This window comes from Scyliorhinus torazame, chromosome 3, assembly GCF_047496885.1.
Source record: "Scyliorhinus torazame isolate Kashiwa2021f chromosome 3, sScyTor2.1, whole genome shotgun sequence".
Lineage (NCBI taxonomy): Eukaryota > Metazoa > Chordata > Chondrichthyes > Carcharhiniformes > Scyliorhinidae > Scyliorhinus > Scyliorhinus torazame.
In genome coordinates this window covers 315325611-315347006 of record NC_092709.1, presented here as the reverse complement: position 1 = coordinate 315347006, position 21396 = coordinate 315325611, and the positions used below count along the sequence as shown (strand labels likewise).

Genomic DNA, 21396 nt, shown 5'->3' with positions numbered 1-21396 from the left:
GGAGCAGTAGGTGGGACAATGCAGAGATCCGAATATACCCGGACTGGAGCACGGAGGTTGCAAAGCGGAGAGCGGGTTTCAACCGGGCCAGAGCGGCGTTGTACCGGAAAGAAGTGAAATTCGGAATGCTGCAGCCAGCGCAACTGTGGGTCACATACAAGGACCAACACTATTACTTCGAAACGCCTGAAGAGGCGTGGACCTTTGTACAAGCCGAAAAGTTGGACTCTAACTGAGGGTTTGTGAGGGTGGGGGATGTTTTGGGGTTTGATGTGTGATGGTTGTTGTATATAGGGGGTCAATCACGCGCAGGAAATGTTACATGGGCTGGGGGAAGAGAGACAAGGCCGTGACAGGAGCGGCGCCAGAGGGGGCGGAGAGGGGTTTGGAAAGGCGGGAAGGGGAACGAAGGAATGCTTATGGATTGGGAGACTCCCACACGGGGAGGTCAATGGGACGGCGGGGGAAGCCGGGGTCAGCAGGCATCAGCTGATTTACGGGAGTGAAATAGGGGGATCAAAAAAGCTAGACAGGGGTCTTGGGGGGGGCGGGGGGTTGCTGCTGCACTGGCCGAAAGGGAATGGGACACAGAAGAGGTGGTCGGGACAGGGGTCCCCCCTCCGGGGGACTGGAGGGTGAGGGAGGCATGGACACGGGACTGGCCCAGAAAAGGAGATGGCTAGTCGGCAGGGCGTGGTGGTGGTGGTGGTGGTGGTTGGTTGGGGGGGGGGGGGGGGTGTGAGAGCCCCTCCAATCCGGCTGATAACGTGGAATGTGAGGGGCCTGAATGGGCCGGTGAAGAGGGCTCGAGTGTTCGCGCACTTAAAGCGGACGTGGCCATGCTCCAAGAGACACACCTGAAGGTGGCGGACCAGGTCAGGCTAAGAAAGGGATGGGTAGGACAGGTGTTCCACTCGGGACTGGACGCGAAGAATAGAGGGGTGGCAATATTGGTGGGAAAGCGGGTGTCATTTGAGGCCAAGACTATTGTAGCGGACAATGGAGGGCGATATGTAATGGTGAGCGGTAGGCTGCAAGGGACGTGGGTGGTGTTGGTAAACGTATATGCCCCGAACTGGGATGATGCAGGATTCATGAAGTTGCATGTTGGGGCGCATTCCGGACCTGGAGATAGGAGGCCTGATAATGGGAGGGGACTTCAATGCAGTGTTGGATCCAGCACTGGACCGCTCCAAATCAAGGACTGGAAAGAGGCCGGCGGCGACCAAGGTACTTCGGGGGTTTATGGATCAGAGGGGGGAGTGGACCCATGGCGGTTTGCAAGGCCGCAGGCCAGGGAATTTTCTTTCTTCTCCCATGTACACAAAGACTACTCCCGGATAGATTTCTTTGTTCTGGGTAGGGCGCTCATCCCGAGGGTGGAGGGGACGAAGTATTCGGCTATAGCCGTTTCGGACCATGCCCCGCACTGGGTGGAACTGGAGCTGGGAGAGGAGAGGGACCAACGCCCGTTGTGGCGGCTGGATGTGGGACTGCTGGCGGACGAGGTGGTGTGTGGGAAGGTGAGGGGGTGTATCGAAAGGTACGTGGAGGCCAACGACCACGGGGAGGTGCGGGTGGGGGTGGTATGGGAGGCGTTGAAGGCGGTGATCAGGGGAGAGCTAATTTCCATTAGGGCTCATAGGGAGAAGACAGAGGGTATGGAAAGGGAGAGGTTAGTGGGTGAGATTTTGAGAGTGGACTGGAGATACGCAGAGGCCCCGGAGGAAAGATTACGTGGGGAAAGACGACGGCTCCAGACGGAGTTTGACCTGTTGACCACAGGGAAGGCGGAGGCACAGTGGAGGAAAGTGCAGGGGGCGACCTACGAGTATGGGGAAAAGGCTAGTCGGATGCTGGCACACCAGCTCCGTAAGAGGATGGCAGCGAGGGAAATAGGGGGAGTCAAAGATGGAAGGGGAGCCACGGTTCGGAGTGCAACGAAAATAAACAAGGTATTCAAGGCCTTTTATGAAGAGCTGTACAGATCCCAGCCCCCAGCAGGGGAAGAGGGGATGAGACGATTCCTAGATCAGCTGAGATTCCCAAGGGTGGAGGAGCAAGAGGTGGCTGGTTTGGGGGCACCAATTGGGTTGGAGGAGCTGAGCAAGGGTTCGGGGAGCATGCAGGCGGGGAAGGCCCCGGGACCGGACGGATTCCCGGTGGAGTTCTACAGAAAGTACGTAGACCTGTTGGCCCCGCTACTGGTGAGGACCTTTAATGAGGCAAGAGAGGAGGGGACCCTGCCCCCGACAATGTCGGAAGCGACAATTTCTTTGTCCTAAAGCGGGACAAGGACCCACTGCAATGTGGATCGTACAGGCCGATCTCGCTCCTCAATGTGGATGCAAAGTTGTTGGCAAAAGTGCTGGCCACGAGGATCGAGGACTGTGTCCCGGGGGTAATCCACAAGGACCAGACGGGATTTGTAAAGGGCAGGCAACTAAACACCAATGTGCGGCGGCTCTTAAACGTGATAATGATGCCATCGGAGGAGGGAGAGGCGGAGATAGTGGCAGCTATGGACGCGGAGAAGGCCTTTGACCGAGTAGAGTGGGAGTACCTCTGGGAGGTGCTGCGTAGGTTTGGGTTCGGGGTAGGGTTTATCAATTGGGTTAAGCTCCTTTACAAAGCCCCGATGGCGAGTGTAGTGACGAATCGGCGGAGGTCGGAGTACTTTCGACTGTACCGAGGGACGAGGCAGGGGTGCCCCCTGTCCCCCCTGTTGTTCGCATTGGCGATCGAACCATTGGCCATGTCATTGAGGGAGTCTAATAAATGGAGGGGGGTGGTCCGAGGGGGAGAAGAGCATCGGGTGTCGCTATATGCGGATGACCTGTTGCTTGACGTGGCGGATCCAATGGAGGGGATGGTGGAGGTCATGCAGATTCTAAGGGAGTTTGGGGAGTTTTCGGGCTATAAGCTCAATGTAGGGAAGAGTGAGCTCTTTGTATTACAGGTGGGGGACCAAGAAAGAGGGATAGGGGACCTACCGCTGAGGAGGGCGGAGGGGAGCTTTCAGTATCTGGGGATCTAGATAGCCAGGAGTTGGGGGACCCTACATAAACTGAATCTGACGAGGTTGGTGGAGCAAATGGAGAAGGATTTCAAAAGATGGGACATGTTACCGCTCTCGCTGGCGGGTAGAGTGCAGTCGGTCAAAATGGTGGTCCTTCCGAGGTTTCTGTTTGTGTTTCAGTGCCTTCCCATCGTGATCACTAAGGCCTTTTTTAAGAGACTAGGCAGGAGTATTATGGGGTTTGTGTGGGCGAATAAGACCCCGAGAGTAAGGAGAGGGTTCCTGGAACGCAGTAGGGACCGAGGAGGGTTGGCGCTGCCAAACCTGGGGAGCTACTACTGGGCAGCAAATGTGGCGATGATCCGCAAGTGGGTGATGGAGGGAGAGGGGGCGGCATGGAAGAGGATGGAGATGGCGTCCTGTAAAGGAACGAGCCTGGGGGCGTTCAGATATATGCAGGTGAGGGCTTTTGTGAGGCGACAGGTGAGGGAATTCCCGTTGCTCCCAGCACAAGAAGTTCAAGATAGGGTGATCTCGGGTGTATGGGTCGGGGAGGGCAAGGTGTCGGAAATACACCAGGAGTTGCAAGAAGAGGGGGAAGCCCTGGTAGAAGAGTTGAAGGGTAAATGGGAGGAGGAGCTGGGGGAGGAGATTGAGGAAGGTCTATGGGCTGATGCCCTAGGTAGGGTTAATTCCTCCTCTTCGTGTGCCAGGCTCAGCCTGATACAATTTAAGGTGGTCCACAGAGCGCACTTGACGGGGGCGAGGTTGAGTAGGTTCTTTGGGGTAGAGGACAGATGTGGAAGGTGCTCAGGGAGCCCGGCGAACCATGTCCATATGTTTTGGTCATGCCGGCACTGGAAGGGTTCTGGAGAGGAGTGGCGGGAGCAATATCTCAGGTGGTGAAAGTCCAGGTCAAGCCAAGCTGGGGCTAGCAATATTTGGAGTAGTGGACGAACCGGGAGTGCAGGAGGCGAAAGAGGCCGGCATTCTGGCCTTTGCGTCCGTAGTAGCTCGGCGAAGGATCTTGCTAATGTGGAAGGAGGCGAAACCCCCCAGCCTGGATAAATGATATGGCTGGGTTCATAAAGTTGGAGAGGATTAAGTTCGCCTTGAGAGGGTCTGCGCAGGGGTTCTACAGGCGGTGGCAACCGTTCCTAGACTATCTCGCGGAGCGTTAGAGGAAGGTCGGTCAGCAGCAGCAGCAATCTTGGGGGGGGGGTGAGCAAGAGATAACATGAAGGGTTGGGGAAACTGGCACGTACGGGTGAGGGCCAGTGTACAAAGCTGTGTAAATATATCATTTTGCCATGTATACATCTTGCTCTGCGCAATTTCTCGTTTTTTTTTGTTACGAGGGGGGTTATTGTTTGTAAGGGAGAAAAGGTGTTAAAAAACTTTAATAAATATATATATTTTTTTTTTTTTTTTAAATTGAACCAAAATGATATTAGATACTGTATGAAGCATAGACATTGCTAGGTCTATAGAAGGCAAAATCAAACACTAGTGTTTTGTGCTTAAACAAAGGAGATTACAATGGTATGAGAGAAGAGCTGGCTAAGGTAGACTGGGAGCAAAGACTTTATGGTGAAACTGTTAAGGAACAGTGGAGAACCTTCCAAGCGATTTTTCACAGTGCTCAGCAAAGGTTTATACCAACAAAAAGGAAGGACGGTAGAAAGAGGGGAAATCGACCGTGGATATCTAAGGAAATAAGATGTGGAGATGCCGGCGTTGGACTGGGGTGACAACAGTAAGAAGTCTTACAACATCAGGTTAAAGTCCAACAGGTTTGTTTTGAATCACTAGCTTTTGGAGCACTGCTTCACCGGAGGAAGGAGCAATGCTCCGAAAGCTAGTGATTCAAAACAAACCTGTTGGACTTCAACCTGGTGTTGTAAGGAAATAAGGGAGAGCATCAAATTGAAGGAAAAAGCATACAAAGTGGCATAAATTAGTGGGAGACTAGAGGATTGGGAAATCTTTAGGGGTCAACAGAAAGCTACTAAAAAAGCTATAAAAAAGAATAAGATAGATTATGAGAGTAAACAAACATGCTCAGAATATAAAAACAGATAGTAAAAGTTTCTACAAATATATAAAACAAAAAAGAGTGGTTAAGGTAAATATTGGTCCTTTAGCAGATGGGAAGGGAGATTTAATAATGGGAGATGAGGAAATGGCTGAGGAACTGAACAGGTTTTTTGGGTCGGTCTTCAGTGGAAGGCACAAATAACATGCCAGTGACTGATGGAAATGAGGCTATGACAGGTGAGGACATTGAGACAATTGTTATCACTAAGGAGGTAGTGATGGGCAAGCTAATGGGTTAAAGGTAGACAAGTCTCCTGGCCCTGATGGAATGCATCCCAGAGTGCTAAAAGAGATGGATTGGGAAATTGCAAATGCACTAGTGATAATTTACCAAAATTCACTAGACTCTGGGGCAGTCCCAGCGGATTGGAAATTAACAAACGTGACACCGCTGTTTAAAAAAGGAGGTAGGCAGAAAGCGGGTAATTATAGGCCAGTGAGCTTAACTTCGGTAGTAAGGAAAATGCTGGAATATATCATCAAGGAAGAAATAGCGAGGCATCTGGATGGAAATTATCCCACTGGACAGACGCAGCATGGATTCATAAAGGGCAGGTATTGCCTAACTAATTTAGTGGAATTTTTTGAGGACATTACCAGTGTGGTAGACAACGGGGAGCCAATGGGTGTGGTATATCTGGATGTCTAGAAACCTTTTGACAAGGGGCCACACAAAAGGTTGCTGCATAAGATAAAGATGCATGGCGTTAAGAGTAAAGTAGTAGCATGGATAAGAGGATTGGTTAATTAATAGAAAGCAAAGAGTGGGGATTAATGGGTGTTTCTCTGGTTGGCAATCAGTAGCTAGTGGTGTCCCTCAGGGAATCAGTGTTGGGCCCACTATTGTTCACATTTTACAGAGATGATTTGGAGTTGGGGACCAAGTGCAATGTGTCCAAGTTTGCAGACTGCACTAAGATGAGTGGTAAAGCAAAAAGAAGTGAAGAGGATACTGGAAGTCTGCAGAGGGATTTGGATAGTTTAAGTGAATGGGCTAGAGTTTGGCAGATGGAATACAATGTTAACAAATGTGAGGTTATCCATTTTGGTAGGAATAACAGCAAAAAGGATTATTATTTAAATGATAAAATATTAAAACATGCTGTTGTGCAGAGGGACCTGGGTGTCCTAGTGCATGAGTCGCAAAACGTTGGTTTACAGGTGATTAAGGCAGCGAATGAAGTTTTGTACTTCATTGCTCGAGGGACTAGGGAGGTAATGCTGCAGCTGTATAAGGTGTTAGTGAGGCCACACCTGGAGTATTGTGTTCAGTTTTTGTCTCCTTACCCGAGAAAGGAAGCACTGGCGCTGGAGGGTGTGCAGAGGAGATTCACTAGGTTAATCCCAGAGTTGAGGGGGTTGAATTACGAGGAGAGATTGAGTAGACTGGGACTGTACTCGTTGGAATTTAGAAGGATGCGTGGGGGAATCTTAAAGAAACACACAAAATTATGAAGGAAACAGATAGAATAGAGATGGCGGGGGGAGGTTGTTTCCACTGGCGGGTGAAAGCAGAACTAGGGTGCATAGCCTCAAAATAATGGGAAGTAGATTTAGGACTAAGTTTAGGAGAAACTTCTTCACCTAAAGGGTTGTGAATCTATGGAATTCCCTGTCCAGTGAAGCAGTTGAGGCTCCTTCATTAAATGTTTTCCAAGATAAAGATAAATAGTTTTTTGAAGAATAAAGGGATTAAGGGTTTATGGTGTTCGTGCTGGAAAGTGGAGCTGAGTCCACAAAAGATCAGCCATGATCTCATTGAATGATGGAGTAGGCTCGAAGGGCCAGGTGGCCTACTCCTGCTCCTAGTTCTTATGTTTCTGTATTATGATTTTTATGCTATGTACCTTTGGTATTGTATGTTTCGTGTTGGAACGTTTGGTAAAGCAAAGGATTAATTGCTGGGTTGGGTTTGAATGGGAGCTTACTGCTTGTGGCTAGGTATAAATGAAGATGCCATGTGATTGGGACAGCATGTTGCATGAAACTAGACATTTATAGAGACAAAAGGGTAAGAAGTTAAAATGACTAAATGGAAACTAGAGCAATTGAAAATGGAGTCCATCTGTGGAATATATAAATTAACAATCAAGACAGGAAAAGGACAGTTAAATCATAAGGGGGTCTGCACACTCGTGTTCTTTATACTTAGCGTATTAAAGAAGTTAATACTATTGAGGAGGAGGATAGTGTAGAGTTTCAAAAGGGCATATACAGGTTGGTGGAATGGGTGTTCAAGTGGCTGATGAAATTCAATGCAGAGAAACAATAAAAAATGACGGGTACAATCCTAAAGAGGGTGATGGAGCAGAGGGAGGTACCTGGCTGTATATGCGCATAAATCATTGAATGTGGCAGGACAGATTGAGAGAGCAGTGAATAAAACATACACAATCTGGGTTTTACCAATAGGTGCTTACAATACACCTGTTGGTTTAGAATATCTTTGTTGCCCATCAAACTTTTCTGGTCAAGAACATTCATCCAAACCAACAACACTTTAAAAAGAATTCCTCACCAATACAGGCCACTGCACACCATCTGTAGTTTCTCTTGGAGATTTCCTTTCAGCCAAAACTAACTGGTGTTCGATCAGGAAGACCCTTAGCTCCTCATCATGAAGTTTTATCCACCTACACCAACTTTCATCAAATTCTAAAAATACCTGAAGTAGGGAAAGAGACATAAGTGAATATAGTCAATTAATCCACCATTACCGAACATTTTAGACTAATTTGAATGCAGTACAAAGTGCTACACACTTGCATAATCAGGGCCTTTACCAATTATACATATAAAACTGAAAACAATTCTCAGTTAACCAGCAAAGAGGGTACTCCAAAGAGCAGATTCCTCCATCATGCTGTATTAACTAAAATATTATTACAATTATAGTTCATCCTCTGTGCTTTTCCAACCTGTTCGATGCTCTGTAACTAAAAAGCGGGGAAAAAAATCTTTTTGGAGCTTCCATCTTAAGAGGAGGTATCAGTTCAAACGATACCCAACAACCTGCTCCGAAAATGCTGTTCATATTTTGACAGTAGTGATAAGCTGCACCACAGCAGCTGAAACAATCAACTGCATTTGAAAATAAACTACATTCAAAAACAACCCACAACATTATTTATATTTATTTATTTTTTTAAAAGGGGCAGCACGGTGGCGCAGTGGGCTAGCCCTGCAGCCTCACGGCGCCGAGGTCCCAGGTTCGATCCCGGCTCTGGGTCACTGTCCGTGTGGAGTTTGCACATTCTCTCCGTGTTTGCGTGGGTTTCGCCCCCACAACCCAAAGATGTGCGGGCTAGGTGGATTGGCCACGCTAAATTGCCGCTTAAATGGAAAAAAATGAATTGGGTACACTAAATTTTTTTTAAAAACATTTTTTAAAAAGCCAATGTGCCCTTTCTAGCAATGTTAATTGATCCTTTTTTTTTTTTAAATTCCAGGATCCTGCTTTGCATCCTTGCCAATAAGCTAATCAGTTCTTTCTCGGACATATCCTACCTGTGCACTAAGTATTGTTGAAATCCATCCAATAGCTTTTGGCAAATATTGTTTACAAACATGGGTAGACACAATACCTCTGCCACCTTCAATGGTGGAAGCAAAAATAAAATAAACTATTGCATTGACTGCGGCTTACAATAAACTTTATAAAAATGGGCATCAGCATTTTTCATAGTCTAGCAGTTGGGTCGCTTTATTTCTGTAACATTAGCAAGTTATGCGAAGGTCCACTCAATTTTCCAGACCTACAGCACAGCAGGTAAGATAGGTTTTAAATTGAAAAAAATAATTTGAATGTTTGATCATCTATGCAATTTTTGTTGGGAAAGAAATGTCTAGCAGGAAGCAGCAACATCTTAAAATAAAACTCATTCATACTACCACCGTTAAGTTCCTATCGTTCAACCCCCTATCTCACCTTAAAAAACGAAGCTAGATCCATATACAAGAAAGGTCTACGCTGACAGGGTAAGATGGTTTTTTAAAAATCTGTTCATGGGACGTGGGCATCGCCGGCTGTGCCTGTGTTTATTGCCCATCCCCAATTGCCCTCGAGGGGGCAGTTAAGAGTCAACCATATTACTGTGGATCTGGAGTCGCATGTAGGCCAGACTAGGTAAGGACGGCAGGTTTCATTCCCTAAAGGATGGTTTTTTCCAGCAATCGACAATGGTTTCATGATCATCATTAGACTTTGAATTCCAGATTTTTATTGAATTCAAATTTCACCATCTGCAGCAGTCGGATTTGAACCTGGGTCCAAAGAGCATTACTCTGGGCCTCTTGTTTACTAGTCCAGTGACAGTACCACTACACCACCACCTCCCCAGTAAGGTGGGAGGAGGCTTACAATGGGACATTAGCACCATTGCAGAGGTCAAACAGTTTGTTTCTGTGCTGTACATGTTATGTATGCAGAGAACTGTCAATCAACCCACCCCATAATTTATTTTCACCTCCTCCTCTGGTAAAAGATTCATAATTAGCATACAACAGCAAACAAAGTTTTATTCAGATAAATATTGTGGAGCTCTGCCTGGAGGTCTTCTCACCCTTTCAAACTTATTTAACCTGTTATTTACTCCATTCCAGTGTTTTTCAAACTTTTTTGCCGGGACGTATTTTTTACCAACCGGCCATTCTTCAGCACCCATGCCAGCCGACCTTCAGGACACACCGTTTTGTCTCACCTTTAATGCGACAGGTGAGCCTGCTTGGTCTTCACAATCTCACTCCAATCAGGTTCAGAAGAGGAGGGCTATGCGCACATCGGGTGCAGAGTTCAGCCGATTCCTTTGCGCTGTCTTAATCTTTGTGAGAACGGAAAATCCAACCTCACACATGTAGGTCGTTGTGAAGGGCAAAAGCAACAAAATGCTTGTTTTACTCAGCACTGGATACTCCTCAGAGACGCTACTGCAGAAGGCTGACAGCCTTATTGACTTGTGGCGTGTATTAAGGTGCTGTCACAGGTGAGGTGCAGAAGTTCAGTTTCTTCATTTGGTGTCAGCTGCAAGGTATAGACCCTGGGGTAACATTTCTGCTGAGGACTTCAGCTGACGATTTAAGTTCTCGCTGTATCTTTTGAAAAATATCAAGAGGTTTGTCCTCGAACTCACCATGCTTAGTCTTCAAACACCTTTGACGTTTTGAGGATTTCAAACTTTTATTTGCCAGTACATATAAACACACATGGGCTTTCCATCCTGATTAGCACTGGCATAATTAATAAAGCCACGCCTTAAAAAAATCATCTTTATACTGCTTTTTTCCTGATTTCAGCTTCTTCTTAACGAGTTGTTCACCAGAGGCCCTGGGGCTCACACCAGAACTGCTTTGTCCTGCTGTGGACTGTCCTGAGCAGATCTCTCCAGCAGATTTAGTTGTGCGATCCTTGCCATTTGTGTCTTTGGCCCTCTCTTCCTTATCACAAAACAATCCATTTTCAATTATTCACTGCTGGCAGCTACAAAATGGAGGAATCTCGGCCTGGTGATTTTGCGCCCAAAACACATGACATGTGTAGAAGGAGCGTGACCTTCTCTACTGCTGCTTCTGGTGGGAGGACTCCGTCGTTTGTTTAAAAAAAAACTGCCTATGGGACAATTTGCTAACGTTAGGAGGCACCCGTCTCCGTCCCCCCGGGTTCCGGGCCTGCACACTGCCAAATCCGGCAAAGGGGGCACACGTGCGTAGGATGGCCAGCAATCTCGAAAGTCAGTCGCAGCCGGCATTTTTAAAAGCTGGTCATGGTCGTTCCTTCTGCGATCCGGGACGCCACGACCGATCGCTCCACGACCCACCTGCGGGTCACAGCTTTGAGTTTGAAAATCCCTGCTCTAATCATTATGTTGACTTCAAATTTGTAACCAGTTTCATGCCTTTGTAACAGAAGAACTCCACAAAAGCAGTTACAATGGTAATTTTATGTTTTACTTCTGTTTTGTTCCCCTCCTTGGAATTATGAACTTGTGTTAAACGATCTGCCCATTCAGGTGGGTGCAGCTATTTGGAAGCAGAGCAGGGAGTATACCTGACGTTTGAGCCAGCACTTATCCCTCAAATCAACATCACACAAGAAACTGGTTATGGTCACACTGCTGTTTGTAGTTGCTTGCTGAGCGCGTTTCCTACATTACAAGTGACCACACCCCAAAAGCACTTAAAAAGTAAAACACGACAGAGGCTAGAATCTGAAACAATGAGGATGCTGGAAAAACTCAAGCGGTTCTGGCAGCATCTGTAGGGAGAGAAAACAAGTTAACGTTTCAAGTCCATTTGGTTCTTCATCAGATCATTTTTTGCCCATCCCTAGTTGCCCTTCAGAAGGTGGTGGTGAACTGCCTTCTTGAACCACCAGTCCCCGAGGTGAAACACAGTGAAGGAAAGGCGTTAAATTTCCAAGTCAGCGTGGTGAATGACTTGGAAGGGAATCTCCAGGTGCTGGTGTTCCCAGGTATCTGCTGCTCTTGTTCTAAATAGTATGGGACGGCATGGTGGCGCGGTGGTTAGCACTGCTGCCTCACATCGCCGAGGACCCAGGTCATTGTCCGTGTGGAGGGTGCACATTCTCCACTTGTCTGCGTGGGTCTCGCCCGCTCAACCCAAAGATGTGCAGGATAGGCAGACTGACCACACTAAATCGGCCCCTAATTTTTATAGTGGTCGTGGGTTTGGAAGGGGGTGCCTAAGGAAGTGGGGCGGAGGGGTAGTACTGTCCAGGTCTTGCTGCATTTGGACATGGACTGCATCATTATCAGAGGAGTCGCGAATTGTGCTGAACATATGTACAGTCATGGACAAAGGAGTCACGGGTTAAGGGGTGACAGGGAGGAAAGTAGTGTTACGGCTACATTCAGGTCAACCATGATCTTACTGAATGACAGAGCAGGCTCGATTGGCTCTTGCTCCTATTTCTTATGATCCTAAAGACTTAGGGGCTCACAAATTTTTGAAGATTGCAGGACAGGTTCATAAGCTTAGCATGCAAGACTTGTGACTTTATAAATAGTGGCAGGTGTACAAATGTAGTGGGTTGCAGTTTCAATCATTAAGCTTCTAACTTCAGCTACCTGGAGTAAAACTGGAAATGATTGGTAAGTATCCAAAATGGAGGTCCTATTTTAAGGTACAGAAGGCCAGATCAGACCAGCACGGGTTGTAGCCACCTGAGTTGCCCAAGTCCCGATTTAAAATGACAAACGGCAAAGGCTGAAGGGAAATTCAGCCAACAAAGGCAGAAGCCAGCAGGTGCAAGTTTGCTGTGTATTTAACTCTGCAAAGGCCCAGACAGCATCGATACTAGCAGCCATCTGCATAATAATGTAGCAACCATCTACATACTAATAAGCAATCCCTGGGAACAATAGCAACATTTGGGACAAACAAAGACTCCCGGCGCCAGCAGGAGCCAACACAGAGGTTAACGGACACCTCAAGACCGCCCATCGATCAGGGAACCGCTCCAGTATTGGAGAAATCGAACCAAGCGATTGGAACAAAGTCCATTCACCTAGAACCAGGTACAGGGTCCGCCCCGAAAGACGGGAAGCCCCTGGGGACTATAAAGTTAAGCCCCCAAGTTCAAAACGTTCTTCTTGACCGGGTCACCCAGCAACGCGAACCAACATTGACCGTGACCGGTTCAACTGCCGCCGAGAGATCGTAAGTCTTAAGTCAATGCTCGCTACGAGATAGGCGCTCCTAGCTACCAATCCGTACCAACTTCGAATCCCCCAGACTCAGAACCCGAACGAAAGGCCATTTGTTCCCCTGACCTGGTGGGCCAGTCCGAAGCCAAGTACAGGCCTGTTAGTCGTAGAAGTAGCTTAGACGTAGAATTTGTGCATGAGTAGCGATTACTGTGTATAATAAATGTGCTTTGATTTAAATCTTACTAATCGGTGTATTGAGTTATTGGTCATTACTCGAACTTGAACCTCGTGGCGGTATCATAAAGATACCTGGCGACTCGAGAGCAAAGGTTATAAAACAGAGCCAAGTGAACCAACCAAAAGTTAGCAACAGGGTCATTCCCCAATATATACTGTTCTTTTCCTTCTGGGCAAAAGCATCTCCTAGAAACCGAAAGAAAAACAAGATCATTTTGGAACAGTGGCACTGGAGTACGTTTGGGAGAAAGCTGTCCTGGACCACAAGGGTCTAGGATTCAGAAATAAAAACAGAAAACGTAAGGGCAGGCAGCACATGTGGAGAGAAAAGCAGAGTTAATTTCCAATCATCTCACCAGCCATCTCACAAAAACTTGCTACTCTTTTCCTTTCTTCACTCTGAAGCATATAAAAAAGATGCTACATACATGTATGCTCTGTATTGCTACCTGCTAATCCCGGAAAGTTAAACAGTCCTAAACATTAAACCAGAAACAATTTGTATGTCAGAACTAGAAAATATTTTGACCATGTCTTGCTGTAAACTATGATATGAAATCAGTTGATCTCAGTAATTCGGAGGCTAAGTTTAGTTTATTGGGAATGATAAGAGTGTGAGAGATTGTACTGTAATTTCCCCGATAAGAACTTTTTAAGCAGTAGGAACAGGAGTAGACATGGTCAAAATATGGTCCCTCAAGCCTGCTCCACCATATGATCATGGCTTACCTTCTTCAACTCCCATTTTCCCACCGCCACCTCGCTCCCCCAATTTTCTGGTTTTAAAAAATGTACTTATCCCAGCCTTGAATATGTTCCACCAAGCTCTGGGGTAGACAATTCCAAAAGGTACACATTTCTTTAAATGAACAGGATTCCTATCTGTTCCAAATGATCAACCCCTTATCCTGAGGATGTGCCTCCATGTTCTAGATTCCCCCAGCCAGGGCAAAATACATTTTTTAAATCAATTTGTTCATGGGATGTGGACTCTGCTGGCTAGACCAGTATCTACCACCCCTCCCAATTGCCCTGAAGGTGCTGGTGAATTGCAGTCCAGTGCTATTAGGGAGTGAGTTCCAGGATTTTGACCCAGCGACAGTGAAGTAACGCCAATGTATTTCCAAGTCAGGATTGTGAGTGACTTGGAGAGGACCTTCCAGATTGTGGTGCTCTCATGCATCTGTTGTCCTTGTCCTTCTAGATGGTAACGGTCATGGATTTGGAAGGTGCTGTCGAAGGAACCTTGGTGAGTTCCAGCAGTGCATCTTGTAGATGGTACACATTGCTGCCACTGTGCGATGGTGGACAAAGTGAATACTTGTGGATGGGGTGCCAATCAAGTGTGCTGTTTTGTCCTGGATGATGTTGAGATTCTTTTGTGTTGTTGGAGTTGCACTCATCCAGGCGAGTGGGGAGTATTCCATCACACTCCTGACTTGTGTTTCTTAGGTGGTGGACAGGCTTTGGGGGTCAGGAGGAGAGTTACTCGCTGCAGGATTCCTCGCCTCTGACCTGCTCTTGTAGCAAGTTTTTATATTTTTAAAATTTGCACAGCTAATCCAGTTCAGCACCTGATCAATGGTAAGTAAGCCCCTGGATGTGGATAGTGGATTTAGTGATAATTTGTTTCAATCCCTCTCGATATTTCTACCCAAGATATTTTTCTATAAACTGGATATAATAATTTCAGATTCTACATGGGCTAATAAAATTCCATGAAACCAAAGGTATTTTTAAAGGAATCGGCGGGTGGGAGGGCTGTCATTGCCCAATCTTTTATGTTATTATTGGGCAGCTAATATAGAGAAGATTCGCCAATGGTGGAAAGAGGAACATAGAACATACAATGCAGAAGGAGGCCATTCGGCCCATCGAGTCTGCACCGACCCACTTAAACCCTCACTTCCCCCCCTATCCTCGTAACCCAATAACCCCTCCTAACCTTTTTGGTCACTAAGGGCAATTTATCATGGCCAATCCACCTAACAAGCACGTCTTTGGTCTGTGGGAGGAAACCGGAGCACCCAGAGGAAACCCACGCAGACACGGGGAGGACGTGCAGACTCCGCACAGACAGTGACCCAGCGAGGAATCAAACCTGGGATCCTGGCGCTGTGAAGCCACAGTGCTATCCGTGGAAGAAGGCGGAATGGGTACAGGTGGAGGAAGCATTGTGCAAGGGGGTTAGTGTGAAGGCTTTAGCTGCTGCCCCACTCCCACTTACCCCAGGGATGTTTACAGAAAGTCCAGTGGTGGCATCGCCCTTAAAGGTCTGGAGCCAATTGAGATGATATTTTGGTCACCTCCTATTTCTGGTATGTAATTTTGTGTATTCGGGGAAGACAAGACAAAATGGTTTATTTTGTGTCCCACCATTTCCTCATTCCATGGTAATTTCTCCGGTATCTATCTCAAAGGGATCAGAAATTATTTTATCTACTCTTCTCCTTTATATATACTTACAAACATTTGTATATTTGATTGGTTTACTCAATGTTTTTCCTCGGCAACTGGTTAATGCAGGGATGCCAAGTTTTTAAATTAGCATCGAATTGACAGCTTGGAGGAACCTTCTGGCAAGGTGCACCTGTGTTAGTGCTGGTGCTGTCGATTCTAATCCCATTTTCCTGCTGTTTCTATGCTTTACAAATGCGGACTCAATTCTGCTTCAAGTGATGATGATTAGGTGACAGCACAGACACAACAGGCTGAAAGGCCTCCTTCAGTGCTGTAGCCATTCTGTGAATTTGCATTTATACAGTATCTTTCATATCTCCAGGAAATGCCAAAGTGCTTCGCAGACACTAAGTTACTATGAGATGAAGTCACTGTTGCTCTTTGGAGAAAAAAACCAGAAGATGAATAGCCAGCTAATCTGTTTTCATGGTGGATATTAGAAACATAGTGAGTATAAGAATTGGCAAGTCATGTTGCAGCTGTATAGAACTCGGTTTGTTCTCACTGGAACGACGGAGGTTGAGGGGCGACCTGATAGAGGTCTACAAAATTATGAGAGGCATAGACAGAGTGGATAGTCAGTGGCTTTTCCCCAGGGTAGAGGAGTCAATTACTAGGGGGCATAGGGTTAAGGTGCGAGGGGCAAGGTTTAGAGTAGATGTACGAGGCAAGTTTTTTTCTTTTTTACACAGAGGGTAGTGGGTGCCTAGAACTCGCTGCCGGAGGTGGTGGTGGAAGCAGGGACGATAGTGACATTTAAGAGGCATCTTGACAAATACATGAATAGGATGGGAATAGAGGGATACGGACCCAGGAAGTGTAGAAGATTGTAGTTTAGTCGGGCAGCATGGTCAGCACTGGCTTGGAGGACCGAAGGGCCTGTTCCTGTGCCGTACATTTCTTTGTTCTTTGTTCATAGAAATTGAAGCAGGAAGAGGCCATTTTGCTCTTCGAGCCTGCTCCGCCGTTCGTTACCATGACTGATCATCAAGTTCAATACCCTGATCCTGCCTTCCCCCCATATCCCTTGCCCCCTTTAGCCCCAAGAGCGATATCTAATTCCTTCTTGAAATTACATAATGTTTTGACCTCAACTACTTCCTGTGGTAGTAAATTCCACAGATTCACCTCTCTCTGAGTGAAAAAGTGTCTCCTCACCTCAGTCCTACCAAGGGTAGTATCATGACCGGTACAGGCTCGAAGGGCCCGTCCCTGTTCTGTCTTGTTCTTCAGTTCTGGACTCCCCCACCATCGGGAACATTCTTTCTTAATCTGCCCTGTCTAATCCTATTAGAATTGTGTACGTTGCTATGAGATCCTCTCTCACTCTTCTAAACTCCAATGAATATGATCCTAACCAATTTAGTCTCTCCTCAAATGACAGTCCCGCCATACCAGGAATCAGCCTGGTAAACCTTTGCTGCTCTCCCTCCATAGCAAGTATATCCTTCCTCAGATAAGGACACCAAAACTGCACACAATACTCCAGGTGTAGCCTCACCAGTGCCCTACACAATTGCAGTAAAACATCTCTATTCCTATACTCAAATCCTCTCCCTCTTGGAGGGACAACATACCATTTGCCTTCTTTACTGCCTGCTGTACCTGCACGCTTACTTTCTGCGACTGATGCACAAGGACACCAAGGTCTCGCTGAGTATCCACCTCTCTCAATCTACACCCATTCAAATAATTTGCCTTCCTATTTTTGCTACCGAAGCAGATAACCTCACATTTATCCACATTATGCTGCATCTGCCATGTATACGCCCACTCACCCAGCCTGTCCAAATCCCGCTGAAGCATCTCTGTATCCTCCTCACAGCTCACCCTCCCACCCAACTTTGTACATCTGCAAATTTGGAGATCATACATTTAGTAAGCGTGCAGGTACAGCAGGCAATAAAGAAGGCAAACTCATCCTTTCTCATTGCAACACCCAGTCCAAGGTGGCCTGTTCCCTTGTTGGTTCCTCAACATACTGGTCAAGAAAACCATCTTGGATACACTCCAGAAATTCCTCCTCTATTGTACTGAGACTAATTTGAGTCACCCAATCTATATGCAGATTAAAGTCACCCATAATCACAGATGTTCTTATTTCACATGCATCTCTGATTTCCTATCTATGCTATTCCCAACGTTACCACTGGTTTGCTGGTCTGTACACCATCCCTACGAATGTTTTTTACCCCTTGATGTTTCTTAACTCGACCCAGACAGATTCCACGTCATCTGTACTAATATTTTCCCTCAATATTGTATCAATATCTTCTTTAAATCAACAAATCCCAACTATATCATATCCCTTTACATCTATCTGCGCAATTTATTCATCCATTTTATTTTGAATGCTCCGCAAGTTCAGGCACAAAACCTTAAGGCTAGTCCTTTTAACGTACCTTGTCCCCATCCCTACTATTTTTACAGTATTATCTGATACAGGCCCTTGATTTCTCTGCCTATCACTTTTCTTATTCTCCTTTCTGTCTTTTTCTCTTGTTCTTGATTACCCATGCTCAGAATCCTTACATAGTCTCCCCGTCCCCCCTGCCATATTAGTTTAAACGTCCCAACCGCTGTAGCAAGACCCGCCCAAGGACATCAGTCCCGGCCCTGCCCAGGTGTAACCTGTCCAGTTTTTACAGGTCCCACCTCCCCCAGAACTGGTCCCAAATCCCCAGGAATCTGAAATCCCCGCCCTCACACCATCTCTTCAGCCACATATTCATCCAATATATTCTATTTCTACTCTGACCAGCACGTGGCATTTGTTGAAGGATGTTGAATGTTGGCCAGGCTATTTTTTAAGAAAAATACCCCAGTTCGGGCTCCAGTTTAATGTCTGATCTAAAAAACGTCAGCAACTTCAAAATGCAGCATTCCCTCGATATCACAATGAATTATCCTTGGAGAAGAGAAGGCTGAGAGGAGATTTTAATCGAGTAATTCAAAATCCTGAGTTGGCTGGGCACAGTAGCGAAAGAGAAACTGTTCCCACTACTGAAGGAAAAAGAATGAGGGCAGAGGTTGAAAGTAATTGGCAACAGAAGCAAAGGGTGACTGGAGGGAAATACCTTTTGTGGTGTGGTGTGAGTGTGGTGGAGGCAAGTTCAATCGAGGCATTCTAAAGAGAATTAGACTGTTATATGAAAAGGAAGAATGTGCAGGGTTATAGGGAGATAAAACAGGGAATGACACAAAGCAAACTGAGTCAGTGCCAAGCAAACTGAGTCAGTGCCGATAGGAAGGGCCGAATAGTCTCCTTCTGCACTGCAACAATTCTGTGATTCCCTTTTCTGGTTTCTGAAAGTCTCCCAATCCCGAGGCTGACCAATAATCTTTGCAACATGCAGCCTTTTTCTTTTAATCTAATAATATCCTGAATTTCCCCAGTAAACGCCGGATGAATCTTCTAGCCTGGAATTGTGTCTAATATCGGCACTCCACAAGCTAGTTCTCTTGGCTTTGCTTACAAGCACGAGTGTGACTTTCACACTGGCACTGATTGGAGTTGCTGGTTTCCGGCTCGTTTAATCCCCAACTCAAAAAAACATACCCAACAAGGTCGAGACTTGTCCCTTTTTATTGCTGCACTGCTGGATCGATGTAGTACGCTAGCTTTAAAAAAAATCAGGTACATTCAGTGATCGACAGCTGCCTAGTATGCTCTCCTCCTCAGAGTTCATCTCGGTAAAATTATAAACAAATCATAAGCAAGCCAACTGGAATATTCAATTGCACACCAGATTTATTAAGGGAAAGTTCTGGAAACCAAAGCAGCAAAAAGTGCTGATTGATACCGGTGGGAAAAGGAGGGGAGCAAGTTATATTATTCATTTTATTCTTACAGCAAAAAAAACATTTTCCACAAGCTTTAAAAAGTCACAGCCTGTTGATTCAAATGTCACAACTCACCGAAATGAGTTGGAACCGTGCACGTTATTAGCCCATAGCCCCCCCAACTTTTATTCCCCCAAATGCGGATCGAGCTGATTATCGATTGACCACCTTCGATGTGTATTTGTCGCGGGCGTGTTTGTCCTTTTTGAAAGGTTTCACAATTTCAAATAGAACTTTGCCAAGTTCACACTCACCGACAGATTGGGGTCTGCTAGATCCTTGTGGGAAGCGGCTCTGATGATTCCTGCCCTCCAGTCCCATTCTGACATTCGCTCGAGCTCCTCCCGGCTGAAGCTGGTGAGGACGCAGAGGAAGCGTCTTCCCACCAGGTCGAGGGGGGCAGCTCCTTCTTGCTGCTGCTGCTGCTCGAGGGAAGGCATGTGCCAACGTTCCATCCTCAGAACGTTGACTCGGGGTCCGGGCTGCACGCGACCTCGCTACATTCAGGGCACCCGCTGTAACAAGCCAACTCTCGCCGCCCATTGGCCGCTGGGTGGGGGGGGGGCGGGGACTCCAGGCTCCGCGTCAATCATTCACCCTCCGCCCGGCGGCGCCGCTGCCAAATAGCTCGGCGCCTCCAGCGCTTCCCCGGGCCGGGCAGCTCCGACGGCCAGCTTGTCCCGGCCGCTCACGGTGCACTGCCAGGCGGCACCGACGCCGCGGGCTTTGCAAAAGCAGGTTGCTGTCAGCCCGTGCAGGCGGCGGGCGACAATGTTTTGATGGGGTGCGAGCAGGTTCACACTACGTGCGGATCCGTGCGTAGCCACCGAGAGGGCTGGGCGGGGGGAGGAGAGCCAGCCTGGTCCAAACCCGCCCTCTGCAGCCCACAGAGCGCAGTGCAATGTGAAGCCCCTGGAAAAAGCTTTTTCCGTTGCAACTTACTCCCCTCGTCTACCTCGTTCGCCCACTTGTTGGTGCTCACAAAAAGCGGAGCGCTGCACCTGCTGGAATGAAAACAGAAATACTCAGCTGGCCTGGCAACAACTGCGGAGAGGGAACTTTCCAAAGTGACTTAAGAATTGTGGGGGTGCTTGTATCTTTTGTCTAAACTCTTGTTGTCCCCAGCTTGGACAGCCATTAAGATTCCTAGAACCCCTACAGTGCAGAAGGAGGCCATTCGACCCATCGAGTCTGCACCAACCCTTTGAAAGAGCACTCCATTCATGTCCACTCCACCGTCCAGCAAACCCCCCCCCCCCCCCCCCCCCCTCACCCCCATAACCCCACCTAACCTGCACATCTTTGGAAGGAAACCAAAGCACTTGTAGGAAATCCACGCAGACATGGGGAGAACATACAAACTCCACACAGACAGTGACCCAAGGTTGGAATTGAACCTAGGTCCCTGGTGCTATGAGGTAGCAGTGCTAACGACTGCACCAGGAATTGACAATCTCCACTATCAACATCCTGGGAGTAAACATTGACCGGAAACGGAACTGGACTAGTCATATAAATACTGTGGCTACCAGGGCGGGTCAGAGGCTGGGAATCCTGCAGCGAATAACTCACCTGACTCTCCAAAGCCTGTCCATCTACAAGGCACAAGTCAGGAGTGTGACTCCCCACTTGCCTGGATGAGTGCAGCTCCAACAACATTCAAGAAGCTCGACACCATCCAGGACAAAGCCAGTTTTATTGGCATCCTGTCCACAAACATTCACTCCCTCCACCACCAACACACAGTGGCAGCCATGTGTACCATCTACAAGAAGTACTGCAGGAACTCACCAAGGCTCCTCAGACAGCACCTTCCAAACCCACAACCTCGACCATGCAGAAGAACAAGGGCAGCAGATACCTGGGAACGCCATCACCTGGAGGTTCCTCTCCAAGCCACTCACCATCTTGACTTGGAAATATATCACCATTACTGGCACTGGCAGCAGTGGTTAGCATAGCTGCCTCACAGTGCCAGAGACCCAGGTTTGAATCTGACCTCGGGTGACTGTGGGGAGTCTGCACACTCCGTGTCTGCATGGGTTTTCTCTGGGTGCTCCCGTTTCCTCCCAGAGT

The 21396-nt window shown here is 47.2% G+C and overlaps 1 protein-coding gene across 1 annotated transcript in view; it reads right to left on the bottom strand.

The window, feature by feature from the left end:
* LOC140409249 (lysine-specific demethylase 3A-like) overlaps window positions 1-20167 on the bottom strand; it is a 119390-nt gene extending 99223 nt beyond the window's left edge. The window contains exons 1-2 of the mRNA XM_072497581.1: window positions 19575-20167; window positions 7635-7781 (exon numbers count right to left, since the gene is read on the bottom strand). Coding sequence (XP_072353682.1) covers window positions 7635-7781; window positions 19575-19775 — 348 coding nt within the window. The 5' untranslated portion in view covers window positions 19776-20167. The remainder of the gene's footprint in view (window positions 1-7634; window positions 7782-19574) is intronic.
* Window positions 20168-21396: the final 1229 nt, after the last annotated feature.